This window comes from Hypanus sabinus, chromosome 21, assembly GCF_030144855.1.
Source record: "Hypanus sabinus isolate sHypSab1 chromosome 21, sHypSab1.hap1, whole genome shotgun sequence".
NCBI lineage: Eukaryota > Metazoa > Chordata > Chondrichthyes > Myliobatiformes > Dasyatidae > Hypanus > Hypanus sabinus.
Window position 1 is genome coordinate 8,500,472 of NC_082726.1, and position 26,914 is coordinate 8,527,385.

Genomic DNA, 26,914 nt, shown 5'->3' on the forward strand with positions numbered 1-26,914 from the left:
GCTTTGTAGAGAACTGATGATATTATAAAGCTCTCCCAATGTGTCCTTGGTGTTAGCGCTTGGGAGGGGAAGTGGATGGGGGAGGTGCAGAATGTAGACGGTGATAATGATGCACTTTAAAAATAGTGCAATGAGCTGTTGCGCTTAAGGAAGAGTTTATCTTGGTTTTGGGGCGGGGGGGATTGTGGGTAATGAGACAGCCAAGTAGAAATAGTGTAAATGGCTGAAATTGTTGACATGTTAGTGATGGTTGCAAAACAATGCTGTTTGACTCTATGACTATAAAAATTTTTCAAAGCCTTGCTGGAGTTGATGAGAAAGCTGTCTTTTCCTCATCTCCTCATTTAACATCTTTTGCCTCCACAGACGGGAGCAGTATGAAAACCAGCAGTTAGCCTGGCTCCAACAGGTGGAAAAATATGAGAAGGAACACCTGGGAGGTTTCCGTTTGATTTACCCACTGTCAGACTCCAAGAAATACGATGACTTTTTTAAACAGAGTGGATCACTTTTTCAGGAGACAGTCGCTTCCAGAGCAAGGGAAGAATGTGCCAGGTACTCCCAGCACATTCGAGGGCAAAACCAATTGTGAGCAAGGAGGCATATGGGTTAATCGTCGATAATAGCTGGAAATATGGTGGGGTTTAGTTCTTGTTTGGCAACAATAATGTTATTCATTTGTATTCAATTTTAATTGAAGTACTGTAATTTCTGGACACTGGCTACAGATGTTTAATAATTAATGCAAAGACTCTCCAACCCAGTAGCCTTACAGGGTTTAGCGGTCTTCATCATTGCTATTCAACCAAGTACATATACTTATCCAGTGCCACAGATTCTCTAGAAATGGCTCATTTCCCTTATTATAATGCCCATCAAATTAGATACCAATGCCATTTGTAGGACAAAAAACTGTTTGTAACCAATACAAATATCTGCAGATCTTGGAAATCTGAAATAAAAACTCAAAATGCTGGAAATATTTAAAAGGTCAGGGCAACATTCCTGGTGAGAGAACCAGAGAGAACACCTCAGGTTGATATGAACTCAGCAGGTCGGGCAGCATCCGTTGAAAGGAGCTGTCATCGTTGACTGAAACATTGACTGCTCCTTTCAATGGATGCTGCCCGACCTGCTGAGTTCATCCAGCTTGTTTGTATGACTTGATTTGACCACAGCATCTGCAGTGTACTTTGTGTTTACCTCAGGTTGATAAACTTTCGTCAATACTGCCCAATTTAGACTTGCTGCTTGTTCCTTTCACTCTGTTCTCCCTCCGGAGTGGTTCCTTTTGTCCACAGTGTCACTGTTTTATCCACTGAGCTGTGAAGCAAGGCCCTAGAGCCCGCTCCTACCCTTGAACAGTATCTGTGGAGGTCCATATTTCCATACATAGGATCAGAAGCAGGAGTCTTGGTTGTACTTTTAACCAACTGTCAATTTTAACTCAAGTTCAAAGTAAATTTATTGTCAAAGTACGCATATGTCACCATGAACTACCTTGAGATTCATTTTATTGTTGGCATTTACAGAAAAATAAAGAAATACAATATAATTTATGAAAAACTGTACATAAAGACTGACAAACAAATAATGTGCAAAAAAAGAAGTCAAACTGTGTAAGTAAAACGTAAGTAATACTGAGAACATGGGTTGTGGAGTCATTGAAAGTGAGACTGTAGGTTGTGTGTAGTCAGTTCAGTGTTGAGGTCAGTTGATGGTTACCCCGCAACCATCAGGCTCCTGAACCAGTGTGGTAACCAATCCTGATGGCTGCAGGGAAATATTTTTTTCTGAACCTGGTGGTGTGGGACCTGAGGCTCTGGTCAGTCTGGCTGGGGCCAGTGACTTGTACATAGAGTTGGCTGTGGCAATGTGTCACATGCAAACTGTGGAACAGAATTAGTTACCGGGTTCTTTGTGCTCAGGCAGCAGCTTGAAGAGATTCGACAAAAGAACGAACCCAAGGAGCTGGCAAAAGGAAGAAAAGTGAAGGATCCAAAGGACATCCATCTGCACGGCGAGTCAGGGGGTGAGGCTTCCACACTGGACCGAAGCTTCAGGAAGTACAATCATTGCTTATCCATGACGAAAGAGGTACCGTTCTTTCTGTTTTCCAGTCTCAATTATCACAGTTTATTTCTTGTTTCCTCAATTGCTGTGCATCTATGGTATCAAATTCAAGTTTATTGTCAGTTAGCTGTACACATGTATACAGCTGAATGAAACAACATTCTCCTGGGACCAAGATGCACAACACAGTACATATATACAACACACAAAATAATATTAGCACAATAATATTAACAGATAATCAAGCACATTCTGTAGGTGTACAAGTTGACATAAAGTGCATATATTACATATAGTTCAGAATCACAGTTATTATCACTGGCATGTGTCATGAAATTTGTTAACTTAGCAGCAGCAGTTCAATGCAATATATCATTTAGAAATAGTAATAATTGTAATAAATAAATCAATCAATTACAGAATATGTATATTGAAAAGATAAAAATCATACAAAAACTGAAATATATATTAAAAATTGAGGTTGTGTTCACAGGTTCAATGTCCATTTAGAAATCGGATAGCAGAGGGGAGAAGCTGTTCCTGAATCGCTACGTGTGTACCTTCAGGCTTCTGTACCTCCTACCTGATGGTAACAGTGAGAAAAGGGCAACACCCTCTCATTTCCATCTGAGATTCTACCAACAATGGTTAATATATAACAGTATAATGCTACTGACATTACATCTTGCTTGCAAGTGCAGGTTTAATTGTCATTCAACCATACACATGAATGCAGCCAAATGAAACAGCATTCCTCTGGGGCCAAGGTGCAAAACACAGTACCAACAGTCACACACAGCACACATAGGACATGTAATTATGATATCAGAAAAATATACAGTTACAAAACAAATGTTCCTGAGTGTTCTGACCTGTAGATTGCGGGTGTATGGATGTTGTCCTGGAGCCATGTTTCTGCAAGGACAGTCCATAGAATTTTCTTGTATCACACAGTGCAGCCACAGATGAACAAAATCCAGCTGGTCTTCCACTTGACTTTATTCACAGGAAATTCAGCCTCACTAATTTGATTTAAGTCTTTGAAGAAGTAACTAACTATATTGATGAGGACAGCATTCTCTACATGGTCTTTAGTAATCTCTTTGGCAAGGTTCTGCATTGTAGGCTGATCCAAATGGCTGGAGTCCATGTGATCCATGGTAGGCTGATAAACTGAATCCTAAATTGGCTTGGTGATAGGAGGCAGAGTGTGCAACCATCGGTGTAATCCAAAATTGGTGCTGGGACCCTTTACTTCTGTGATAGGCTATACATTTGCAACACTGTTACTCCTGAGTTTGGAGTTCAATTCTGCCACCATCTGTAAGAAGTTTGTATGTTCTTCCCGTGAATGCTTGTGCTCCAGTTTCCTCCCACAGTACAAAGACGTACTGGGTAGTAGGTTAATTGGTCATTGTAAATTGTCCTGTGATTAGGCTGGGGGTAACTAGGTGGGTTGATAGGTGTTATAGTTCATTGGGCTGGAATGACCTGTTCCACACTGTGTCTCTGAATAAATAAAAATAATATTACACAACTTGGATGTGAATGTAGGAGATATGATTAGCAAGTTTGCAAATGACATGTAAACCACAAGAACAGGGACATCATATGAGAACTTTATAAAGTATTGGTTATGCCGTGCCTAGAGAATTGTGCCCAAACAGCCTGATGATATTGTGTAGGAGAGTGAAAGTCATCACCAATTAACTGGACTCCCATTCGTTTCTCAATCACACTTTATTTTACTTGTGCATAAGGAGAAGAGTGTGCCTCTGTCACCACATTTTTCTGAATTCTGAACAGAGAAATACCATTTTTATACGGAATTGACTAGCAGGGTCAGATATTGATCATTTGGTAAACTATATGTCTGAATTCCTTAGCCATTCACAACTCATGTTAAAAGCCAATACTGCAAGTGGACATCAATGATACCCTGAAGTTAGTAAAGCAGTTGTCCTTTAGTTGGTGTGCGTGTTTCGTATCCTTCTGTTACATTCGTATCTTGTCTGCAGTAAGCCAACTGGCTTCAGGAATCTGCTGTGCAAAGGGAAGCGGTGCTCTTCGAAGTCCTTTCTTGCCTGGGTTGTCTACATTCTATCAGCAGTCTATCCTTGCCTGGATATTATGTTAACCCTTGCCTTAGCACAGTTTCCGCATACTGTGAGCAGATACCATAATGTTATTGTGTTAAATCAAGTTGCATTAGAAGGAAGTAGTTGAATGTATGAAACAAACACTGGAGTTTATAGCTAACATTTGATTTGCTCTATCCTTGCAGAGTTAGTGCAAGTAGTCACATCCACAAACTTGTGAATGAATTCCCAAAAAGTGACTATCATGAATGTCTGCAATTCATGCCTGTTGCTGTTGAGGTTAATGTTATCTGATTTTAGTTAATTGACCTGACATTTTAATATTTTCCAGTCCTGAAATCTGTATGAGTGATAAATGATATGTGAACATTCCATATTGAAACAGTATTTATGAATGCTGCTGGTGTATAGGCTATCTACCTAACACTAGAAAATGCATGACCTGTAATTTTGCCTTGGTCTTTACCTGGATTGAGATCTTAAAGGCTTTACTTGTTACACGTACATTGAAACACACAGTGAAATGCATCTTTTGCGTCAATGGCCAGCACAGTCCGAGGATGTGCTGGGGACAGCCTGCAAATGTCACCACGCTTCTGGCGCCAACATGGCGTGCCCACAACTCATTAACCCTAACCTGTACATCTTCTGGAATATTGGAAGACCCAGAGGAAGCCTGCATGGTGTTGTAGAGAACATACAAACTCTTTACTGATAGCGGTGGGAATTGAACCCCGATTACTGATCACTAGTACTGTAAAGCATTGCACCAACTACTAGGTTACCATTCTGCCCTGAATCCATAATCTAAGCTGACTCACTAGTACAGCACTGAAGGGGTTTTACAATGTGGCAGGTTACCCTCTCTGATTCAACTATATCAGAGAAGATCATGAGATACCTCCTGATGTCCTGATCAACAATCAGCCCCTAATCACCATCACTGCTCGTAGCCATGACTTTGCTGCTGTCTGTGAGACCTTGCTGTGTGAAAATTGGTTGCAGCATGTCCAGCATTACCACAGCAACCACATTTCAAAGATGCCTGTACAACTGGAACGTCACAGAGCAGTGCAAGGCAGCACTGTGACTATAAGATAATACTTGCTACCTTTATTCTGCACCTGGATCTTGATCTCTGTGCTCCTGATGTGTTAATATGTGTTGTAACCATTCTGTTAGTGCCATGGGATTTATCTTGTCTATTTGGTTTGAGAATGATAGTTGGTGGGAGAGTGGTGTCATGGACCATCTGCATTCAGTCATACCTGTCTCTCACCAGCCACAATGAAGGAAGGGTTGTTAACTGGGCAGATGTATTCCCTTCCGTTGTTGCTGTGCACTTTCTAGCAGGAATTGTTAATACTGATAGAAGCCGAGAATCCTGAAGCCATTTTACTTTTCTTTCTTACTCAGTCAACTGCAATGGCCCAATTGAAACACCTCATTTGGAACAAATTGGCTAGATGATAAAGTACATTTGGTCCCAGGACAGGTAGATCTGAGCTTTGCTTCATTAAGAATAAACAATAAAGCCTTGCACAAACTTTTTAAATCCATGTTTGCATGATCTCAAGCTGTAGATATTCACATATCATGTTCTGAGATTCCGGTGACATCATCGTCCAGAATGGCAGCTTAAGTCAACAGCTCCTCTGGAAAAACGCATATTTTGCCCTGTTAATCCATCAAATATAAGATCTTTAGAAAACATTTGAATTGATAAGGGGGGCAAGAATGGGGAAAAAGAATGGAGATAAAAAAAGCATCACTGTGGAGCCCATGGATGAGAGGGGTGCAGCGAGTGGCTCTCTTACCCGAATGTGTGGTAGTGAGGCTGACGATGAGCCTCATTCAGGCGAAGCGGCAAATAAGATAAAAATTCTGTAAGAGATACGGGGATTCCAAAAAGATATAAAACAGCAACTAAATGATAGCAAGTCAGAGCTCGCCAACGTCAATCAAAAAATAGCGGTGGCAGAGACACAAATTGAGAAGGTGGAAGATAGCATGCAAAACGTGGAATGGATACTAAGTAAGACGATAAAAATATTAAATCAACAAGAAAGTAAACTGCTTGACCACGAGGGAAGATCACGGCGGAAAAATATCAGGTTATATAATATTCCCGAAGGAGTGGAGGGTTTGTAGGAAAGTTGCTGCGGGACGCGCTGGAGATTCCTTCGACTATGGAGCTTGAAATTGAGAGGGCGCATCGTGCGCTGACCCCAAGGCTACTTGAGACAGAGAAGATAAGCCACATTCAATAGTAATTAGATTCCTTCAATACAATGCCAAGGCAGAGATTCTACAAAGCGCCTATGGAAAGAAGAGGCTGTTTTTGGATGGGAAATTAATATATTTTAATCAAGATTACCCCCCAGCAGTCCTGCAGAAATGTAAAGAATACTCTGAAATAAAGCGAATATTAAAGCAAGGAAAGATTAGATTCCAAACTCCATACTCTGCTAAACTGCGAGTGTTTTATAAAGATGGGATCCAACTGTATCAGACAGTGGAAGAGGCAACTACAGACATGAAGGCCACAGGGTTGCCTGTCAGCGTGTTCAAACTGAGGGAAAGCCTGGCTGAGCAATTATCCCGCTCTGCTTGGGAAATAGTGAGAGAATCAAGAAAGCAGGGGACGGGAGGAGGGTGAGAGAAATATATCAGGAAGAGACTGTGAGTTTTCCAAAGACAACCCTCACCCCCTCCAGAAGAGCCATAAGGTTTGGCTAACTTTAAAAGTGATGATAAGCTAAACAGAAGTGAAAATAGATGGTGCTATACTTATCTGAAGAAATACTTATTATAATGTGGATTTATATTACTCAATTACTCTTTTTTATTCATTCATTCACTCCTTTTTCTCCGCCTAAACGAGAATATATATATATATATATAGTAGGAATGTAATGGACATAGATTTGTTCACTTACTTTTATGGGTACTGCAATGGGGGCCCTCAATTCACAGGAAGGAGGGCCTATCCCCCACAGCTAGATGTTTCCTCTAGCTCAACCCAGGGTCATCTACCAGAGACCTCAGCCTTGGAATCACACCTTCATTGCCTTTTGTTTTATTATTTGAGTTTCTTGGTTCTTATTTGTTCAGGGAGTAGATCGATTAAGTTTTATTCTGCTAATTTCAATGATATATTGATAGATATTACACATGGCTAAGGACAAAGTAAAGTTAATTTCTTTTAATATCAATGGATTGTTAAATCCAATCAAACACAGTAAAATTCTATCCAAAATGAAAAAAGAACAAGCCCATGTAGTATATTTACAGGAAACTCACAAGTGATAATGAGCATGGAAAACAAAAGCGAATGGGCATCACTAATTTGTTTTTCTCCTCATATAAATCAGGACATAGCAGAGGAGTTGCTATTCTTATCTCAAGCAAGCTAAATTTTGAAAAAGGATTCAAAATGGGAGATAGAGAGGACAGATATATTCTGGTAAAGGGGAATATAGACAGAATTTCATTCAGTTACTCTATTGAATATATACGCACCCCCTGGAAGTGATACTCGTTTCTTTCAGAAATTTACTAATATTATGGTAACAGAAACAGAAGGTCTCCTGATCTGTGGGGGAGACTTAAATTTACAATTACAACCAAAGTTAGACTCTTCCAATAGAAAAACCTATGAAACAAAATTCTTACATAAGAAAGTTAATATGCTTTTTGAGGATGTTGGTCTAATTGATATACGGAGGGACCTTTTCCCCAACAGAAGGAACAACAGAACAACTCATTATTCTGCCCCCCATTCTGTATATACAATAATAGACTATTTCATAACATTTGGAAAAGACAAAGACAAAATAAACACCTGTGAAATTGGGACAACAGATGTAAGTGACCATGCACCTTTTATTTATCTGTTGATTTTGACCTACAACCAAAGAATACTATTTGGAAACTAAATTCAAATCTACTCAATGATTCATACTTTAAGGAACAAACTAAAAAAGAAATTGGTCTTTATTTAGAATTCAATGATAATGCAGAGGTTTCACCTCCCATTCTATGGGATATGAAGGCTGTCTTAAGAGGGAAAATTATAGCGATATCTTCATATAAGAAAAAAATAAGGAATAACACATTGGAGGATTTACAAAATAGGCCGAAGGAACTAGAGAAAAAATACAAATTGAATTTGGCACAGAGAAGCTCTTCTGCTGTAACGCATGATTATCTGAGTTACTGTTACGTTCCTGTCAGCTTGAACCAGTCTGGCCAGTCTCCCCTGATCTCTCTGATTAACAAGGCATTTTTTGCCCAATGAAAGCCACTCACTGGATGTTTTTTTTGGGTTTTTTTTGCCCCAGTCAATGTAAACTATAGAGACTGTTGTGTATGAAATTATCAGGAAATCTGAGGTACTCAAAAACAATTATTCCATGGTCAAAGTCACTTAGATCACATTTCTTTCCTATTCTGATATTTGATCTGAACAAGAACTGAACCTCTAGACCAAGTCTGCATGCTTTTATGCATTGAGTTGCTGAAACATGACTAACGAGCTGGTGTACAAGTGTACCTAATCAAGTGACCACTGGGTGTAAATGTGCCTTTGAGGTGTTTTTGGTTGCCATGTGTGTTCTGAATGGGAGTACTTGTATTCAATAACCTCGCCCACTATGGGTAAAATAATTGCTGGAAAACTCCATAAAAGGAACATCAGGAATAGATTTCTTCCATGAAAGATGTTAAATGATACCTTTTTAATTCTGTTGTAGGTCACACAGCAATGGTTGCCAATGCGTGCTCATCTCATTCATCTCTGTCGACTGACTTTTCAGGATCTCTCTCAAGCCAGACTAATTTAAATGCATCTGCTCCTAGCCCTCCATAATAAAGATGTTTAATAAAGAACTCAATGAGTAGTAGTTCTCTTTTAAATTGTTCCGTCTTTCACATTGACCAAAATGTCAGCAAACACTTGGAAACAACCTAATAATATGATGGCAACACGAGTGAATCTGCAGATGCTGGAAATAAATAAAAACACAAAATGCTGGCAGAACTCAGCAGGCCAGACAACTTCTATGGGAGTAGATAGTGACAACATTTCGGGCCGAAACCCTTCATCAGGAGGATTTGACTATATGATGAACTATATGAGTCTCCTGATGAAGGGTTTCGGCCTGAAACGTTGGCACTACCTCCTCCCATAGATGCTATCTGGCCTGCTGAGTTCTGCCAGCATTTTGTATTTCTAATGATATGATATTTGGATTAGTATATCCAAGTTGAATTGTATTTCAACATTTTGCTTAACATCAACTAGGAGACTGCCTTCATTGGTACCACATACTATTACCCGTTAAAAAAAGTCGTATGTTAGGATTTACACCAGAACTTTCCGAAGGTCATTCAGAAGTAAATGTCTCAAGGCATTTGAAAAGGGACTGAGTAGGCTAAGTTTCTGTTCTCCAGAGTTTAGAAAGCTGGGAGGTGACATGGTGGAAATTCTTGGAGTATTCTTGTATTCTTGGAGGGTCAATGGGGGTAAATGTTTCTCTTGCTGAAAGAGACTCAAAACTGGGATAAGCCATTTGGGATTGGGGTCCAGCACATTTTCCATGGAGAGGGTGGCAAATCTTTGGAATTCTGTGTCCTGAAGCACTGTGGATGCTTGGCCACTGAGTGCATTCATAACTAGAATCAAAAGATTAGGAATATTGGAGGAAACAAATAATATTGGGATGAGACAGATGGTACAGTGGATTCTGGTTAATAGAGGCAGCTGCTTATTTGGGACAACTATTAAAGGACAAAAACTAATTGAGAAAATAACTATGATTCTCTTAATTTGTTTGGGACACTATGCTGCTTAATTAGGCAGGAAACTGTTGCTGAATAAGTTTTAACTAGCATTAGTTGTGTGTACTTGTGTGGCTGTTCACACTATATCGTGCTTAGAGTGAACAGTTTTAAAATAGCATCAGTTACGTGCATTTGTGTTCCAAACGTAGTGATTTTTTTGTCACTGATAGTTGGTGAGAAATAAGCACAAGTTGATTCAAAGCTGCTTCAACAGGTTAGGAACTACAAAGATTTTGAAGATATCTACAATCATCTTGAATGTTACAATGAAAATGAAGAATTGGAGGATGCAATCATCAATAGCATTGTATGAAGACAGTCCTTTAACTGTACGATATCTGGGCTGATGTTATTCATTGAGTGCACTGGATGAATTTTTCTGTCAGTAACTACCAAGTGTTCTAATTTGTTCTCTATTTCATTGTAATACATAATTTGTTACTTAGTTGGTCCTTTTTAACTATTTTCATGAAACTTCGACTTGTTGGGCCTCCACTTAATTCAGCCAAAATGTACCTGTCTCGATGTGTCCCAATTAACCGAATCCACTGTATTTGAGAGAGGAGATCTTGTTGAATCGCAGAACAGGAATGAGGGGCTGAATGGCTTATTCATGCTCTTATTCTGACCCATTCATGAACAGTTCTAAGTGTGCAGGCTATTGATACCTTTTCTCTAACTGAATTCCCAGTGACTTGTTGCACCTTGTTTGGTGATGTAATGTTCTATTTTGTTGCACATTGTTTTTACAGGAGGCCATAGACAGTATGAAGCCACTGAAAATCATCGACGAGGAGGAGTTGCAGCGACTCAGTGGTCTGCTGCACCGGGAGAACCTTCTCCGGGCTCTGGGTGTCATCGAGCAAGTTTACCGGGTTTTGCGGAACACTTCGGGTGTTAGTGGAACCGTTCAGACTGCCCCTTCAGATGGTACTAACAAGAATAAAGTGAGTTGCACTGTGTGAAAAGAGTTAGTGGTTAACCTTTCAACTTGCTGACCTTGGTCCTACCAGACATCCGGGTGTGTGGTGCCATGAGTTTTGGGGATGACGGTCTGCGAGCGACTGCATTATTTGACACTTTATTTGTGTTAACTTGCCGGTTGAGTCGGTGGTAAGAAAGGTTAGCATTCATTTTGAGAGGAGTAGAATGCTAAGCTGAGGCTTTATAAGGAACTGGTGAGGCCCCACTTGGAGTATTGTGAGCAGTTTTGGGTCCCCTATATAAGTATGGTTGTTCTCCCATTGGAGAGAGTTAAGAGGAGGTTTACGAGAATTAACATTAACGTATGAGGAGCATTTAATGGCCCTGTACTCGCTGGAGATTTAAAAAATGAAGGGGAACTCATTGGAACTTATTTAATATTGAAAGGCCTTGATAGAGTTGACATGGAAAAGATGATTCGTATAGTGGAGGAGTCAAGCATCAGAGGACACACCCTTAGTAAAAAAGGATGTCCGTTTAGAGCAAGGATGAGGAGGAATTACTTTAGCCAGTGGTGAATCTGTGGAATTCATTACCATAGACATCTGTGGGGGGGGGGGCAAGTTGTTTGTTTTTATTTAAAGTAGAGGTTGATAGATTGATAGGTTAGGGGAGAAAGGAAGAAGAATGGGTTTGAAGGGTGTAATCAGTCAGCCATGATGGAACAGTGGAGCAGACTTGATGGGTTGAATGGCCTACTTATAGTGGTAGTGCCCAACAGTGGTGTTAAGATTGAAAACAGATTTATTTGACGTTAGTTGTGTTACTGCAGGTAAAGCTAATTCTAGTTCCCTGCATCCATTCCATGTGCTAAATGTCATTGGTGTGACTGCAGACCAGGTCTTAACTGGTTCTTAAGGATGCTGACAAGATTCATACCATGCTCAATCCTAGTCCCCTTTGAAGATGACTGAGGACAGTTTGGCCAGTATCCCAGTGTTCCAGGCTCAGTCAAAATGAGCACTCATACCCTGAGCCTATCACTGCTAAAATTGATTCTGGCCATCAATAGAGAAAAAGCAAGCAAAGGTGAATTTCTCTTTTCTTTCACGGTGCAAAACTCTTCATACTTTTTTCAGGAACATCCTAATATTATAATGCTCCAAGAGGACCATAATCTTGTGGTTAGGTTTGGAGGCTTATGTGCCTCAATGGCCTCGAGAGCTACATTGGTCAGAGTCAGGGCCAACCAGATACCAGACCATGATGCAATTAGTCAGGATGCTTCCAACAGTACATCTGTAGAAGTTTGAGTATTTGGTGACAAGCTGAACATTCTTGACCTCCTAAGGAAGTAAAGGCATTCGACAATAAGATGAACAAAGGGAATAATTTGTAAATAGCACCTTGGATAATTACAAGCAGCTGTATCCATCTGGTATGGAGGGCCCACTACACAAAATTGGAAAAAGCTGCAGAAAGTTGTAAACTCAGCCAGCTCCATCATGGATGCAAAAATGTAATGTTGAAGATTTATAAAGCACTGGTGAGGCCTCACTTGGAGTATTGTGAGCAGTTTTGGGCCTCTTATCTAAGAAACAATGTGCTGATGTGGGAGAGAGTTCAAAGGAGGTTAACAAAATGTTTCTGATTGAAAGGCTTATCACATGGGGAGCGTTTGATGGCTCGGGGCCTGTACTCACTGGACTTAAGAAGAACCTCATTAAAACCTATTGAATATTGAAAGGCGTTGACAGAGTGGATGTGGAGAGGGTGTTTTCTATGGTGGGAGAGCAGAGGACACAACCTCAGAATAGAAGGACATCCATTTCGAATGGAGTTGAGGAGGAATTTCTAGCAAGATTGATAAATCTGTGGAATTTGTTGCCACAGACAGCTGTGGAGGCCAAGTTATTGGGTACATTTAAGGCAGAGTTTGATGACTCTTGATTAGTCAGGGCATGGAGGGATATAGGGAGAAGGCAGGAAACTGGGGCTGAGAAGGAAATTGTTCAGCCTTGATGAAATGGCAGAACAGTCTTGATGGGCCAGATAACCTAATTCTGCTCCTATATGTTATGGTCTTACAGACAGTAGCCTCCCCAGCATACAGGACACCTTCAAAAGGCGATGCCTCAAAGAGGCAGCATTCATCATCAAGGACTCCCCATCACCCAGGACATGCCCTTTTCTTGGGAGTATTTGTGCAGGATTCCCTAAAGCTTAACTTGCAGGTTGAGTTGGTGGTAAGGAAGGCAAATGCAATGTTAGCATTCATTTCAAGAGGACCAGAATATTAAAGAGTGTAATGTTGAGACTTTATAAAGCACTGATGAGGCCCTACTTGGAGTATTGTGAGCAATTTTGGGTTCCTTATCTAAGAAAGGATGTGCTGACGCTGCAGAGGGTTCATAGGAGGCTCATGAAAATTATTCCAGGATTGAACGGCTTGTTATATGAAGAACATTTAATGGCTCTGGGCCTATATTCACTGGAATTCAGAAGAATGAGGAGTTATCTTATTGAAACCTATCAAATGGTGAAAGGCTTTGGTAGAGTAGATGAGGAAAGGGTGTTTCCTATGGTGGGAAAGTCTAGGACCAGAGGACACAGCCTCAGAATAGAGGGACATCCTTGTAGAATGATGTTGAGGAAGAATTTCTTTAGCCAGAGTGGTGAATCTGTAGAATTTGTTGCCACGGGTGGCTGTGGAGGCCAAGTCTCTACATATGTTTAAGGCAGAGCTTGATAGATTCTTGATTGGTCAGGTCATGAAGAGATACAGAGAGAATGTGGGAGATTAGGGCTGAGAGGGAAAATTGATTAGCCATGATGAAATGGTGGAGCACACTCAATGGGCCAAGTGGCTTAATTCGGCTCCTATATTTTATGGTCTTCTGGTCTTCTCATTGCTACCATTAAGGAGTTACTGCAGCTTGAAGACATACACTCAGTGATTCAGGGACAACTTCTTCCCCTCCACCATCAGATTTCAGAATGGACAATGAACCCATGTATATTACCTCAGTATTTCTCCTCTTTTTGCACTACTGATTTAATTATATATATAAAATTAAATTCTATTAAATAAGTAGTGCAAAAAGAGGAAAAAATACTGAGGGAGTGTTCATTGTCCATTCAGTAATTATAATATACTTATTGTAATTTATCATTATTATTATTTATTGCAATGTACTGCTGCTGCAAAACAACAAATTTCATGATATAAGCCAATGATATTAAACCTGATTCTGATTCTAGCTTTGGTTTGATTTCATTTAGTTTGTCTGCAGAGCTTGTTTGTTTATTGATTTTGCTCTTTCTACATGTTTCTTTAATTTTTCAGTCTTTAATTTGCCCGAGCACACAGCGATCCAACCAGATGATGGAAGAGCTGGAGTACGTCAGCTCTAGTGCCTTGACAGCAAAGAATAGCGCAACAGAGCTGGGAGTTCTCAATCCCACAACAGTTAACTGGTCGACACTGCTGTCTCCCCATGGCCAGGCTCCTGGGAATAACAACCGGAAAAGGACCCTGAATCCTGGAAATGGGTTCCCGCTCCACCGCTTTCAGAATCGCTTTCCTGTCCGTAGGGGTCTGACGTGGGTGGGTGGAAATCAGTTACCAGTGTCACTTGAAGCCATTGCAGTGAGGACTGCTAGCTCCTCGGAGTTACGGCTCAATGCAGTTTCAGCCTATCCTCGTTCAGTGAGTGCCAAGCTAGTACCTGGTGAGAAAGTGATGCCTTTGTTTTCATATGAGATTGTTCATAGACTGATAGAAAATTTATGACAGTCCATTCAGCCCATCATCTCTGTACTGTTTGGAAAGAGCTCCCAGTCTGATCTCAACTCCAATGCTTGGTCTATGGCACTGAAAGTCACAGGTTCTTGAATTGGAAGGCATCAGAGGTTATGGGGTCGAGAATAAATTAGCCATGATGGAATGGCACAGCAGACTCAATGAGACCATTGTTCCTATGTCTTATGGTTTTAGGTTCACAATTTCTGCCACCTTCCTGTTTCAATATTTCAAAATGATAACATTTTCTTTGTGACTCTGTCTTTTTTTGTAATTTTCCTTCTTACGGCACTTCCCAGAATATGTAACACCCAACCTTTCACCTCTTCCATTTCCACTACTCTCACCCCAAACTTCACTACTAGGCACTTTGCCTCAGTTATCTGAGAGCACTAAGACCCTTATTCCTGATGCTTCTTTAGTGACACTCTGTCTTGAAAAACATGTATACACTGATGCCAGCTATGGTCAAATAGCCCGCTACTTTCTTTACACCAGGCACATGGGGAGGATGTGGAGTTACATGCTGGATATTTGGTACTTCAAACAGCATGGAAAACTGAGAAATGTTCTAGGTCTGACAATTAACCAATGGTACAGGACACTGATCCAGATATTGGTCTCTGTGCAGATTCAGTGTGGAACTGGGAAAGTAGTTTTTTTAAGGTTGCTCATGTCACTGACTCTTTCTAATTGGGTGAAACGAGTGTAAATGAAAATTTTATCCTTGGTGACGTACACGGAACATTAAATACAGTAAAACTCCAATAATCAGTTATCCAACTGTTAAGAAATCCAGATGGTTCGGCACTGAAATCACCAGGCAGGATTTCTGTGCTCCCTTTAAACTTACTCTGGGTGGTGGGGTGGAGAGGCATCTCTGCCAAAGGAGGTGTATGGTGCTCCTTCCCTCCGCTAGTCTACAAGTCACCCTTGTGCAACATGTAGCAATTGCTTAGCACCCTCCACCCCCAAATCAGGATCACATGAAGCCATGGCGGCAGGTGGTGGATGGTTGTATGAGTAACTAGTGCAGATCATAAGTCCTGGTTATGTGACCACTGATGCCAGTCAGACAATCTCTGAAGAGCATTAATAATGTCTGGGGTCACCCATCTTGTAATGACACTGCCCAAAAGAAGGCACTGGCAAACCACTTCTGTAGAAAAATGAGACCATGATTGCCTAGGTCATTCAACATAGCACATAATGATGATGATTTGAACTTACTGGTTTCACTGGCAAATTTATTATACTACTACAATACATTTTTAAAAAATTAATTTTATTTAAATAGTGCATTCAAAATATGTTGGAGTATTAATTGGAATAGCATTGAGGAACTCAGCAGGTCAGGCAGCATCTATGGAAATGAATAAACAGTTGACGTTTCAGGCTGAGACCCTTCTTCAGGACCAGATGAAGGGCAGGCCAGCCCCAATGAAGGATCTTGGCCTGAACTATAGAACATTTCAGCACAGAAACAGGCCTTTTGGCCCTTCTTGGCTCTGCCAAACCATTTTTCTGCCTAATCCCACTGACCTGCACCTGGCCCATATCCCTTCATACACCTCTCATCCATGTGCCTGTCCAAGTTTTTCTTAACTGTTAAAAGTGTGCCCGCATTTACCACTTCATCTGGCAGCTCATTCCACGCTCCCACCACTCTCTGTGTGAAGAAGCCCCCCCCCCCAATGTTCCCTTTAAACTTTTCCCACTTCACCCTTAACCCATGTCCTCTGTTTTTTTTTCTCCTCTAGCCTCAGTGGAGAAAGCCTGCTTGCATTCACTCTATCTATACCCATCATAAATTTATATACCTCTATCAAACCTCCCCTCATTCTCCTATGCTCCAGGGAATAAAGTCCTAACCTATTTAACCTTCTCTGTAACTCAGTTTCTCAAGTCCCAGCAACATCCTTGTAAACCTTCTCTGCACTCTTTCAACCTTATTAATATTCTTCCTATAATTCAGTGACCAAAACCGCACACAATACTCCAAGTTCGCCCTCACCAATGCCTTATACAACCTCACCATAACATTCCAACTCTTATACTCAATACTTTGATTTATAAAGGCCAATGTACCAAAAGCTCTCTTTACAACCCTATCTACCTGTGACCATCTTTAGAGAACTTCATATCTGTATTCCCAGATCCCTCTGTTCTACTGCACTACCATTCACCTTGTATGTTCTACCTTGGTTTTTCCTTCTAAAGTGCAATACTTGTCTGTATTAAACTCCATCTGCCATTTTTCAGTCCATTTTTCCAGCTGGTCTAAATCCCTCTACAAGCTTTGAAAACCTTCCTCACTGTCCACTATACCTCCAATCTTTGTATCATCAGCAAATTTGTTGATCCAATTTACCACATTATTATCCAGATCATTGATATAGTTGACAAATAACAATGACAAATAACAGCACTGACCCCTGTGGCACACCACTAGTCACAGGCCTCCACTCAGAGAAGCAATCCTCCACTACCACTCTCTGACTTCTCCCATTGAGCCAATGTCTAATCCAATTTACTACCTCACCATGTATACCTAGCGACTGAATCTTCCTAACTAACCTCCCATGCGGGACCTTGTCAAAGGCCTTACTGAAGCCCATGTAGACAACATCCACTGCCTTCACTTCATCCACTTTCCTTGGAATCTCCTCAAAAAGCTCTAATAGAAATGTCAACTGTTTAATAATTTATAGATGCTGCCAGACCTGCTGAGTTCATCCAGCATTTTGTGTGTGTTGCTCTGGATTTTCAGTGTCTCCAGAATCTCTTGTGTGCAGAAATCCTGCCTGTTCAGCATCACTGAAGTCCCGAGGGTGCCAGATTTCATTGTGTACCAACAGCTGTATTTGGCAAAGGCTCTGAGCTTTGAAAGTGGAGTACATTGCTCATGCAATTTTCTCATTCCCTACCACCACTGTTCTCCCACCCTCCAACTTTTCTACCATATTTATGAAGATTTCTATCTTGTTGGGTGCAATGGCATCTGATATTTTGTGAGTATTAATTTATTTCAACTAATTTCCAAGCAGGAATGAGATTAATATGGCTTCCACCCACACCACAATTTTGTTAATAACAATGGCAGAGTAGCAGTTAGCATAACACTGCTAAAGATCAACCTGGGTTTAGTTATGCCACTGTCTGTATGGAGTATGTATGTTCACCACGTGACCACTTGGGTTTCCTCTGGATGCTCCAGTGTCAATGTTCAAAGGAAATCTATTAGCAAAGTACATATACATCACCATACACAATCTTGAGATTCATTTTCTTGTGGGCATACTCAGTGAATCCAAGAACCACAACAGAATCAAGGAAGACTGCACCCAACAGTGTGGACTAACAACCAATGTGAAAAAGATAACGAACTGTGCAAATACAAAAAAAAAGTAATAATTAAAAATAAACAAACAATAAATATTGAGAACGTGTTTCCTCCCACATTCCAAAGATTAATGGATTAGTAGGTTAATTGGTCATATGGGTGTAATTGGGCAACACAGTTCTCGTTGGGCTAGAAATACTTGTTACCATGCTGTCTCTAAATCTAAATTCTTGTATTTACAAATCCAAGTACTACCTGTCTTTGTTAGCAATAAAAGTAACAAGAAAGATTTATCTGTTCATTTGGTTGTTTTATTCCAGCCCTTCGAGCCACACCCACCCCAGCACTCCGGTTTAGCCCTATCCTAAGCATGGGACAATTTACATTGACGAATTAACCTACTAATCCGTACGTCTTTGGACTTTGTGAGGAAAACTTGAGCACCTGGAGAAAACCCACGCTTGTCACAGGGAGGACATAGACTCCTTACAGATGATGTTGGAATTGAACTCTGAACTCCAATGCCCCAAGCAGTACCCTTCGACTGAAGAGCAACTATTTCCTGCAAACTGCAGGTCCAAAGCAGAGGCAGAAGGTGGGATGAGGTGAGGATAGAGGGGAAAAAGGATCCCACTGATTACAATATGCTTTCGTACAGAAAACTCTCTTCTGCAATCAAAAGCCTCGCGAGGGAGTGCCATGCTTTTGGGCTCAGGAAGCAGCCACAGCAGTGCGGTGAATGCAATGCGAGTGAATGGCATGGGCAAGGGTACCAGTTTGTGGCATATGAAGATGAATGCAGCCAATCCTAGCCCAGAGCTGACGGTGGTCTCAGCCCAAGCTCCCATGAACCAGCGAGCTCACCTAACAAGAAGAGCAAATCTCCTGAGCTTATTCCAGTCTGATTGCAGAAGGTAAATCTAAATGGTTTCAGATTCTGATTCATTTACATGGAAACATACGGTAAAATGTGTTGTCTTAACAACCAACATAAACAAGGATGTGCTGGAAGCAGCCCACAAGTGTCCCCACACATTCTGGTGCCCACTTAGCATGCCCACACAGAACAACATAAGCAACAACAACAAAGAGGGCAGAGTATTGTCTGAACGGTGTAGAGTTAGGTAAGGGAGAAATGCAAAGAGACCTAGGAGTCCTAGTTCATCAGTCAATGAAGGTGAATGAGCAAGTGCAACAGGCAGTGAAGAGGGCAAATGGAATGTTGGCCTTTGTTACAAGGGGAATTGAGTACAAGAGCAAGGATGTCCTTTTGCATTTGTACAGGGCCCTGGTGAGACCACACCTGGAATATTGTGTACAGTTTTGGTCTCCAGGTTTAAGGAAGGACATTCTGGCAATTGAGGAAGTGCAGCGTAGATTCACTAGGTTGATTCCTGGGATGGCAGGGCTATCTTACGCAGAGAGATTGGGCTTGTACACGCTGGAATTGAGGAGATTGAGAGGGGATCTGATTGAAACGTTTAAGATAATTAAAGGATTTGATAGGATTGAGGCAGGAAATATGTTCCAGATGTTGGGAGAGTCCAGTACCAGAGGGCATGGATTGAGAATAAGAGGTCAGTTATTTAAAACAGAGTTGAGGAAGAGCTTCTTCTCCCAGAGAGGTGTGGAATGCACTGCCTCGGAAGACGGTGGAGGCCAATTCTCTGGATGCTTTCAAGAAGGAGCTAGATAGATATCTGATGGATAGGGGAATCAAGGGATATGGAGACAAGGCAGAGACTGGGTATTGATAGTGAATGATCAGCCATGATCTCAGAATGGCGGTGCAGACTCGAGGGGCCGAATGGTCTACTTCTGCACCTATTGTCTATTGTCTATGGTCTATAAAGCAGCAGGCAGCCCCTTTTCACCCCACCCACTGGCCATCCCCAGGCTTCCAAAGTGCAATGTGGTGCAGTGGTACTTGGTATAGACTGCCTTGAAGCTCTTTGATATCTGTGTTGGTTTATGTTTCTATTGTTTAGAAACATAGAAAACCTACAGCACAATACAGGCCCTTTGGCCCACGATGCTGTACCGAACATGTATACAGGTCAATCTTGGCTCTGTGTGGGAAAACAAACATGAAACGATGACCGCGACTTTCAATTAATTCTGAGGTAGGTATAGATGTGTATTCTCATTATGGTATTCAGACTGATACAGGATACTAATAGAAAGATGTGGAAGTGGAAGGTATTGTCTAAGGTTAAAGCTGAAACAGTCATCTCCCCCACATATTGACAAATAGAAATTAATCAAAAATACTGCTTAAAGGTACAAAACAACAAAAGTAAGCATCTGCATTTTATGTGTGTTGCTTCAGATTTCCAGCATCTGTAGAATCTCTTGTGTTTATTAGATGCTGGTTTTCTCCCCCTGGTAAGGAGAACTATAACCAGGGTCATAGTCTTAAAACAAAGGCATAGCTTTTCAGGGTTGAAATGAGAAGAAATGTCTTTACCCAGAGGGTGGTGAGTGTTTGGAATTCCCTATTCAAGGGCCTCAGTAACTTAAAGGAAGACTTTATAGATTTTTTTGATATTTGAGGAATCCAGAGATATAGAGCAGAAAAGGGTGCTAAGGTGAAAGATGGGCCATGATGTTTTGAATGGTGAAGCAGGGATAAGATATAGAGATATAGAGTAGAAAAGGGTGCGAAGGTGAAAGATGGGCCGTGATGTTTTGAATGGTGAAGCAGGGATAAGATATAGAGATATAGAGTAGAAAAGGGTGCGAAGGTGAAAGATGGGCCGTGATGTTTTGAATGGTGAAGCAGGGATAAGATATAGAGATATAGAGTAGAAAAGGGTGCGAAGGTGAAAGATGGGCCGTGATGTTTTGAATGGTGAAGCAGGGATAAGATATAGAGTAGAAAAGGGTGCGAAGGTGAAAGATGGGCCGTGATGTTTTAAATGGTGAAGCAGGGATAAGGGACTGAGGAAACTACATTTTTTAATTTCTCTGTTCTAAACTGGAAAAACCATGTAAAATAATGGATCAGCTGTAGGTTTTATGGAGTAGATCATCAACAATTGTACTTGAAAATGAGTTTGACGAAGAGTAGAGGACCATCAAAACCCAGGGGAGACAGTAGAGGCAGATATATTAGAGATACTAAGGGACTCTGAGAAAGTCACATGGATGATAGGAAGCTGAATGGTTGTAAAGAATTAGGTTGATAGTAGGTTGAAAGGTTGGCAGAACATTGTGAGCCAAAGTGCCTGTACTGTGCTGTAATGTTCTATGCCCTATGTACTTTAGGACATTGGTTGGTGGGTCACTGATAGATGGGCAAGGAGAGGTAATGAGGAGGAAAGAAATGTTACAGATCCAAAAGCTGGTAGAATTAAACTACCTTGTTTATTGTAACTATTGTTTTAAAAAAAGAAAATAAATATGATGGATTATATTAGCAACCAGAGTTCCACACCATTGATCTGGAGACTTGAGACCCCTTGTTGCAGTCCCATAGAGCCCTGGCGATATTACTGCTAAATATTCTTTTTAGAGGTTTCTGCTCCCAATCCAAGGAATGATTATACACACACCCACAAAATGCTGGAGAAACTCAGCAAGCAGAGGTTGGCATGCTAGTGTAATAGTTACTATAATGCCTTACAGCACCACCTATTCTGGCTCAATTCCCACCACTGGTAAGGAGTTTGTAAATTCTCTCTGTAACAGCCTCCAGGTGCTCCCATTTCCTCCCACATTCTAAATATGTACGGGCTAAGGTTAGTAAGATGTGGGCATGCCTTGTTACTTGCCAGCTGCCTTCAGTACATCCTTGGATTCTGTTGGTTTATGATTCAAAAGAATGCATTTCACTCTCCTTCAATGTACATGTGACAAATAAAACTAATAATTAAAACTACCTGCAAGAAAATTCTTTAATCAGGTGGCATCTATGAAAGGAAATAAGTAGATGGCATTTTAGGCTGAGACCCTTCATTAGGGCTAGTGCTGCTCAAGATTTCCAGCATCTACAGAACCTCCTGTGCCACAGAAGGATGTAGCTGGGGTAAAGAGAGGACAGCAGAGATTCTCAGATTCCTGGGCTGGCAGATTTGTCGTATAAGGAGAGTTAAGTCTGTACCCTCTCGAGGTGGCTACACCATTTGTGAAGGTGATGCAGAGTTGGTATTTCCTCTGGGCGTGATGCACAGAATCAGCAGTTGCTGTCTCAAAATAAGGAGCCAGCCAACCAGCAGAGGATAGTGAATCCCTGAAATACATTCAGAATATATTTAAGTTTGAGATGTGTAGTTTTAGATATTAAAGGAATCAATGAGACTTGGGGGCGGTGCTAAGAGAGGCAAGAGTTCACCTCCCCCCCTTCCGGTACTCCCGTTCTTCCCTTTTTCCCATGGTCCAAGCTCCTCTCCTATCAAGTTCCTTCTGCTCCAGTCCTTTGCCTTTTCCACTTGCCATCTCCCAGCTGCTTACTTCATTCTCCCTCTCCCACACACCTGGATTCACCTATCATCTTCCAACTTGTCCTCCTTCCCTTGTCCCCACCTTCTCATTTTAGCATCTATTCCCCTTCCATTCTTGTCCTAACAAAGGTCTCGGCCCAAAATGTGGACTATTTATTCATTTCCATAGATGTCGCCTGACCTGCTGAGTTCCTCCAGCATTTTTGTACCTGCTGCTCTAGATTTGCAGCATCTGCAGGATCTCTTGTGTTTTTGAGGTAAGAGTTCAAATATTATTCTGTCTGACACCAGAGTAATCATCAGGTACAATGTGGCCTACTTCTGTTCTCATTTCTTCTGCTGTTGTGAACTTTAGCTATGAGTTGATCTGAACATCTTTGACCACCAGCCCCAGTTGTGTTCACACACCACTGAGATCAACTGCTCAGTCATGACTCTGGCATGAGCGACTCTTCCAACCTGCACAGCCCACAGATTTGTCGATCACTAGTGACTCTGAACCTAGCGTAAAGAATTTGAAGTATATTAGTCTCCTTACTGGGCTAGAAATTCCAGGGCAAAAAGTGCTGATGAAGGGGCTTGGATTGACAGTTCATTCCTCTCCAGAGATGTTGCCTGACTTACTGAGTTCCTCCAGCATGTTGCATGTGTTGATGGGTTTGGGTCTGTCTGGTCACTTGTGGCATCTTGTGGGGATCAGCATTCATGCATGTTTTCTTCTTGTTTGTGTAAGAATCTATGAAGAACAAGGTGTGGTTTTTCAATCCTTCAAGTCTATTCTAATGTTCAACATACAGATTGGTTTCATAAACTTTAGTAGCCTCACATAACACACTTGCGGATAAAAAAAATGAAATTTCTGAATGATTAAAGTCCCCTTAAGATATAGGAGCAGAATTAGGCCTTTTGACCCATCAGGTCTGCTCCTCCATTCCATCATGGCTGATTTATTAAAGCCTCATCGTTGCTTTTATATTTTAGTTCTCTTTACAGGACAATTCAGCTGACACAGTGAGTGATGTTGGAGCTTTGGAAGGGTGCCAGAATTTCCAAGTCAGCCTCAGAGCTGAGGCTAATCGCAGCCAGGTCCACAGGACTGAACTACTCATAGAATGTGGCAACTAAATAAGTCGAGGTGTTGTTGGGGTCACAGCCTTTAACGTTGAGTCAGTTTCCCGGATCTGGCAAGTAAGACAGAAAACAAACTGTGAATAAATACATAATCATTTATTTACAAACAGAGAAAAATGATCAAACATTTATGCTCCCCAAATTACAGAAACTACGAAGTTAAATATTCAACAAATATGCTTAGTTAAAAGCATGCGCAGAGCATACCTTCCCAAAGGTTATGTGCATTGAACAAAGGAAGAGAGATCAAGCCCCTTCCATGTGCTGTCTTATACCGGGGATATTTGAAACTACACACTAGGTGACTAAGCGATGGGAAAAGCAACTGCAGTTTCTAAACTAACCAATCAACAGAAGTGAGTAATGACGATCAAAAGAAGCCACCCCCCCCCCCCCACCCAGTTTTTCATCTCATAAGGTTTCTGGGTGAGACACTGAGTGCCCAGTGGTAGGATAGTGGTTAAAATACTGTCCGAGCAACCAGTGTTCTGCACTGTTAATCCAAAGACGGGTTCAAATGCCTTGGTGGGAGCTCAGTAACTGAACCAAATAATTGTATTAGTTCCAGTTTTGAAAAAAAACTGGGTTGCTGTCTGCCTTGCAGAGTTCCTACAGCATATTGTGTGTGTTGTAAATAATATGTTTAGGGGGATTTAGATTGCTGATGAGAAATTAACTCCCATTTTATTTTTAAAACAATATGGATGCGTCATCATAGTGGTTGTTAATGCACAGGTAATCCCGAGACCAGTTAGTAATGGAGGTCATGAGTTCAATTCTACTGCATCTGGCCAATTCAAGTCCAAGTAAACGTGGAAGAGAAGTCAGAGTCAATTTATTATCACAGTATGTACGTGTCACCATGGACTATCCCACAATTCATTTCCTTGCAGGCATTTATAGGAAAATGAAGAAACAGAATTTATGAAAATCTAAATAACAAAGACTGACAAACAACCAATGTGCAAAAGAATAAAATGTATGCAAATAATAAAAAAGAAAATAAATAATAAAGAGCGTGAGTTATAGAGTCCTTGAAAGTGAAATCTAACACAGTGGAAATTATTTTAAGTTTCTCTACAAAGCTTGCCACTGGAAGTACAGTGGCAAGTTCCCCAGACACCAAACCCAGCCCTGACTGTTGGCATCAGGTTTTTGTCCAATCTGTCTCACTAATATTCTGCAGGGAAAGAAATCTGCTCTCCTTACCAATAATCTACTGAAGGAACCCAGTGGCCAAAGCAACATCAGTGGAGGGAAAGGAATTTTTGATGTTTTGGATTAAGATTCTGCTTCAGGACTTGACCCCCACTCATTAACAATTCTTCCTGCCATCTGCCACAGATATTTACTCAACCCACTAATTGTTGCTTCAGGTTCCAGCATCTGCTGTCTCTCATGTCTCCTGCTGTCTTTACCTGGTCTGACCTGCATTTGACTACACCATGTCCTGCTTTAATTTTAATTACCTCATCTTATTCTGCAATAGTACCAAAATGGCCAAGTGACATCTACATTCTATAACTGATTACATTAAACGAAGTGAAAGGTGTTTCTCCTATAGCTTCCCTGTACCATCACCAACTTTATAGGTAACATTTCAGTGACTATGCAACTACAGGATTAGCAAGAGTCAGGGCTGGATTTGGCTCCAGGGAACTTGCTCTAGTTGGTTCATACTTCCAGCAGAGCAGTGGCAAAGTAAAGCCTGGCAGAGAAACCTGGTCAAAGTAAATATATTATCGAAGTATATATACAGTACCTATAAAAAGTATTCACACTACCCCCCCCCAGACATTTTTATGTTTTATTGTTAAACAACATTGAATCACAGTAGATTTAATTTGTTTTTTTTTTGACAGAAAAAGAAAATAGAAAAGCTCTTTCATGTCAAAGTGAAAACAGATCTCTGCAAAGTGATCTAAATTAACTACAAATATAAAACTCAAAATAATTGATTGCATAAGTATACACCAAATTATTACTGGTGCAGCCAATTGGTTTTAGAAATCACATATTTAGTTAAATGGAGTCAAGGTGTTTCAATTGATTGTACTAAAAGTACATCTGTCTTTGGAAGATCTAACTGCTGGTGAGCCAGTATGATGCACCATCAATAACTCACACTGAGATGTAAGGCGAGATATCGGCTTTTATTGACTGGAAGAAGGAACCAGGAGTGAGTGTCCATCATACTATGTCCTGGAGACTGAGGCCGAGCGTCAGGCCTCAGATCGCCTTTATACAGGGGCCTGTGGGAGGAGCCACAGGAGCAGTCAGCAGGGGGCGTGTCCAGACAGGCACATAGTTCACCACACAGTATCCTGGCAAAAACACACCACAAAGACAAAAGAACACTTCAAGAAACTCTGCAAAGAGGTTATTGAAAAGCACAAGTCGGGAGGTGGATACAAGAAAATTTCCAAGTCACTGAATATCCCTTGGAGTACAGTTAAGTCAATCATCAAGAAATGGAAAGAATATGGCACAGCTGTAAATCTGCCTAGAGCAGGCTGTCCTCAAAAACTGAGTGACCGTGCAAGAAGGGGACTAGTGAGGGAGGCCACCAAGAAACCTATGACAACTCTGGAGGAGTTACAAGCTTCAGTGGCTGAGATGGGAGGGACTGTGTATGCAACAACTGTTGCCCGGGTGCTTCACCAGCCACAGCTTTATGGGAAAATGGCAAAGAGAAAGCCACTGCTGAAAAAACTCACATGAAAACTCAGCTAGAGTTTGCCAGAAAGTATGTGGGAGTCTCCCAAGTCAGATGGAAGAAGGTTCTATAGTCTGGTGAAACCAAAATTGAGCTTTGTGGCCAAAAGTCTAAACGCTGTGTTTGGTAATAAGCCTCGTTATCAAGTGTGCTCGATGAGGGTCACCAGTTGGGGGAAATATACAGATGGTAAGCTGCAACAGCACATTAGTGCAAGGTATTTTGTTTAGTGCCAAATGAAAAAAATGCATGTTGTGAAGAAAATAAGTATTTACAAATAAACAAATGAAAACAAATGTACAAAAATTTACAAATATGCTGAGGTTTTCTCCAGGGCACATATGTAAATATTCACCAACCGTAAAATCCAACCTCCATTAGCAAAGCTAGACTGAGGGTTTAAAGCCGGTCTCAGCCTGAACCATTGACTGTATTTTTTTCCCATAGATGCTGCCTGGCCTGCTGAGCCCCTCCAGCATTTTGAGTGTGAGTGTGTGTGAGTTATAAGCCAGTAGAGCACGTTAACTGAAGGGATTATTT

The 26,914-nt window shown here is 41.1% G+C and overlaps 1 protein-coding gene across 2 annotated transcripts in view; it reads left to right on the forward strand.

Annotated features, from left to right (window-relative positions):
• LOC132378774 (tubulin polyglutamylase ttll6-like) overlaps positions 1–26,914 on the forward strand; it is a 60,721-nt gene that overhangs the window by 31,695 nt on the left and 2,112 nt on the right. For both annotated transcript variants that reach the window (XM_059945925.1, XM_059945926.1), the window contains 5 exons: positions 367–555; positions 1,929–2,097; positions 10,769–10,963; positions 14,287–14,671; positions 18,744–18,999. In XM_059945925.1, coding sequence (XP_059801908.1) covers positions 367–555; positions 1,929–2,097; positions 10,769–10,963; positions 14,287–14,671; positions 18,744–18,999 — 1,194 coding nt within the window. The remainder of the gene's footprint in view (positions 1–366; positions 556–1,928; positions 2,098–10,768; positions 10,964–14,286; positions 14,672–18,743; positions 19,000–26,914) is intronic.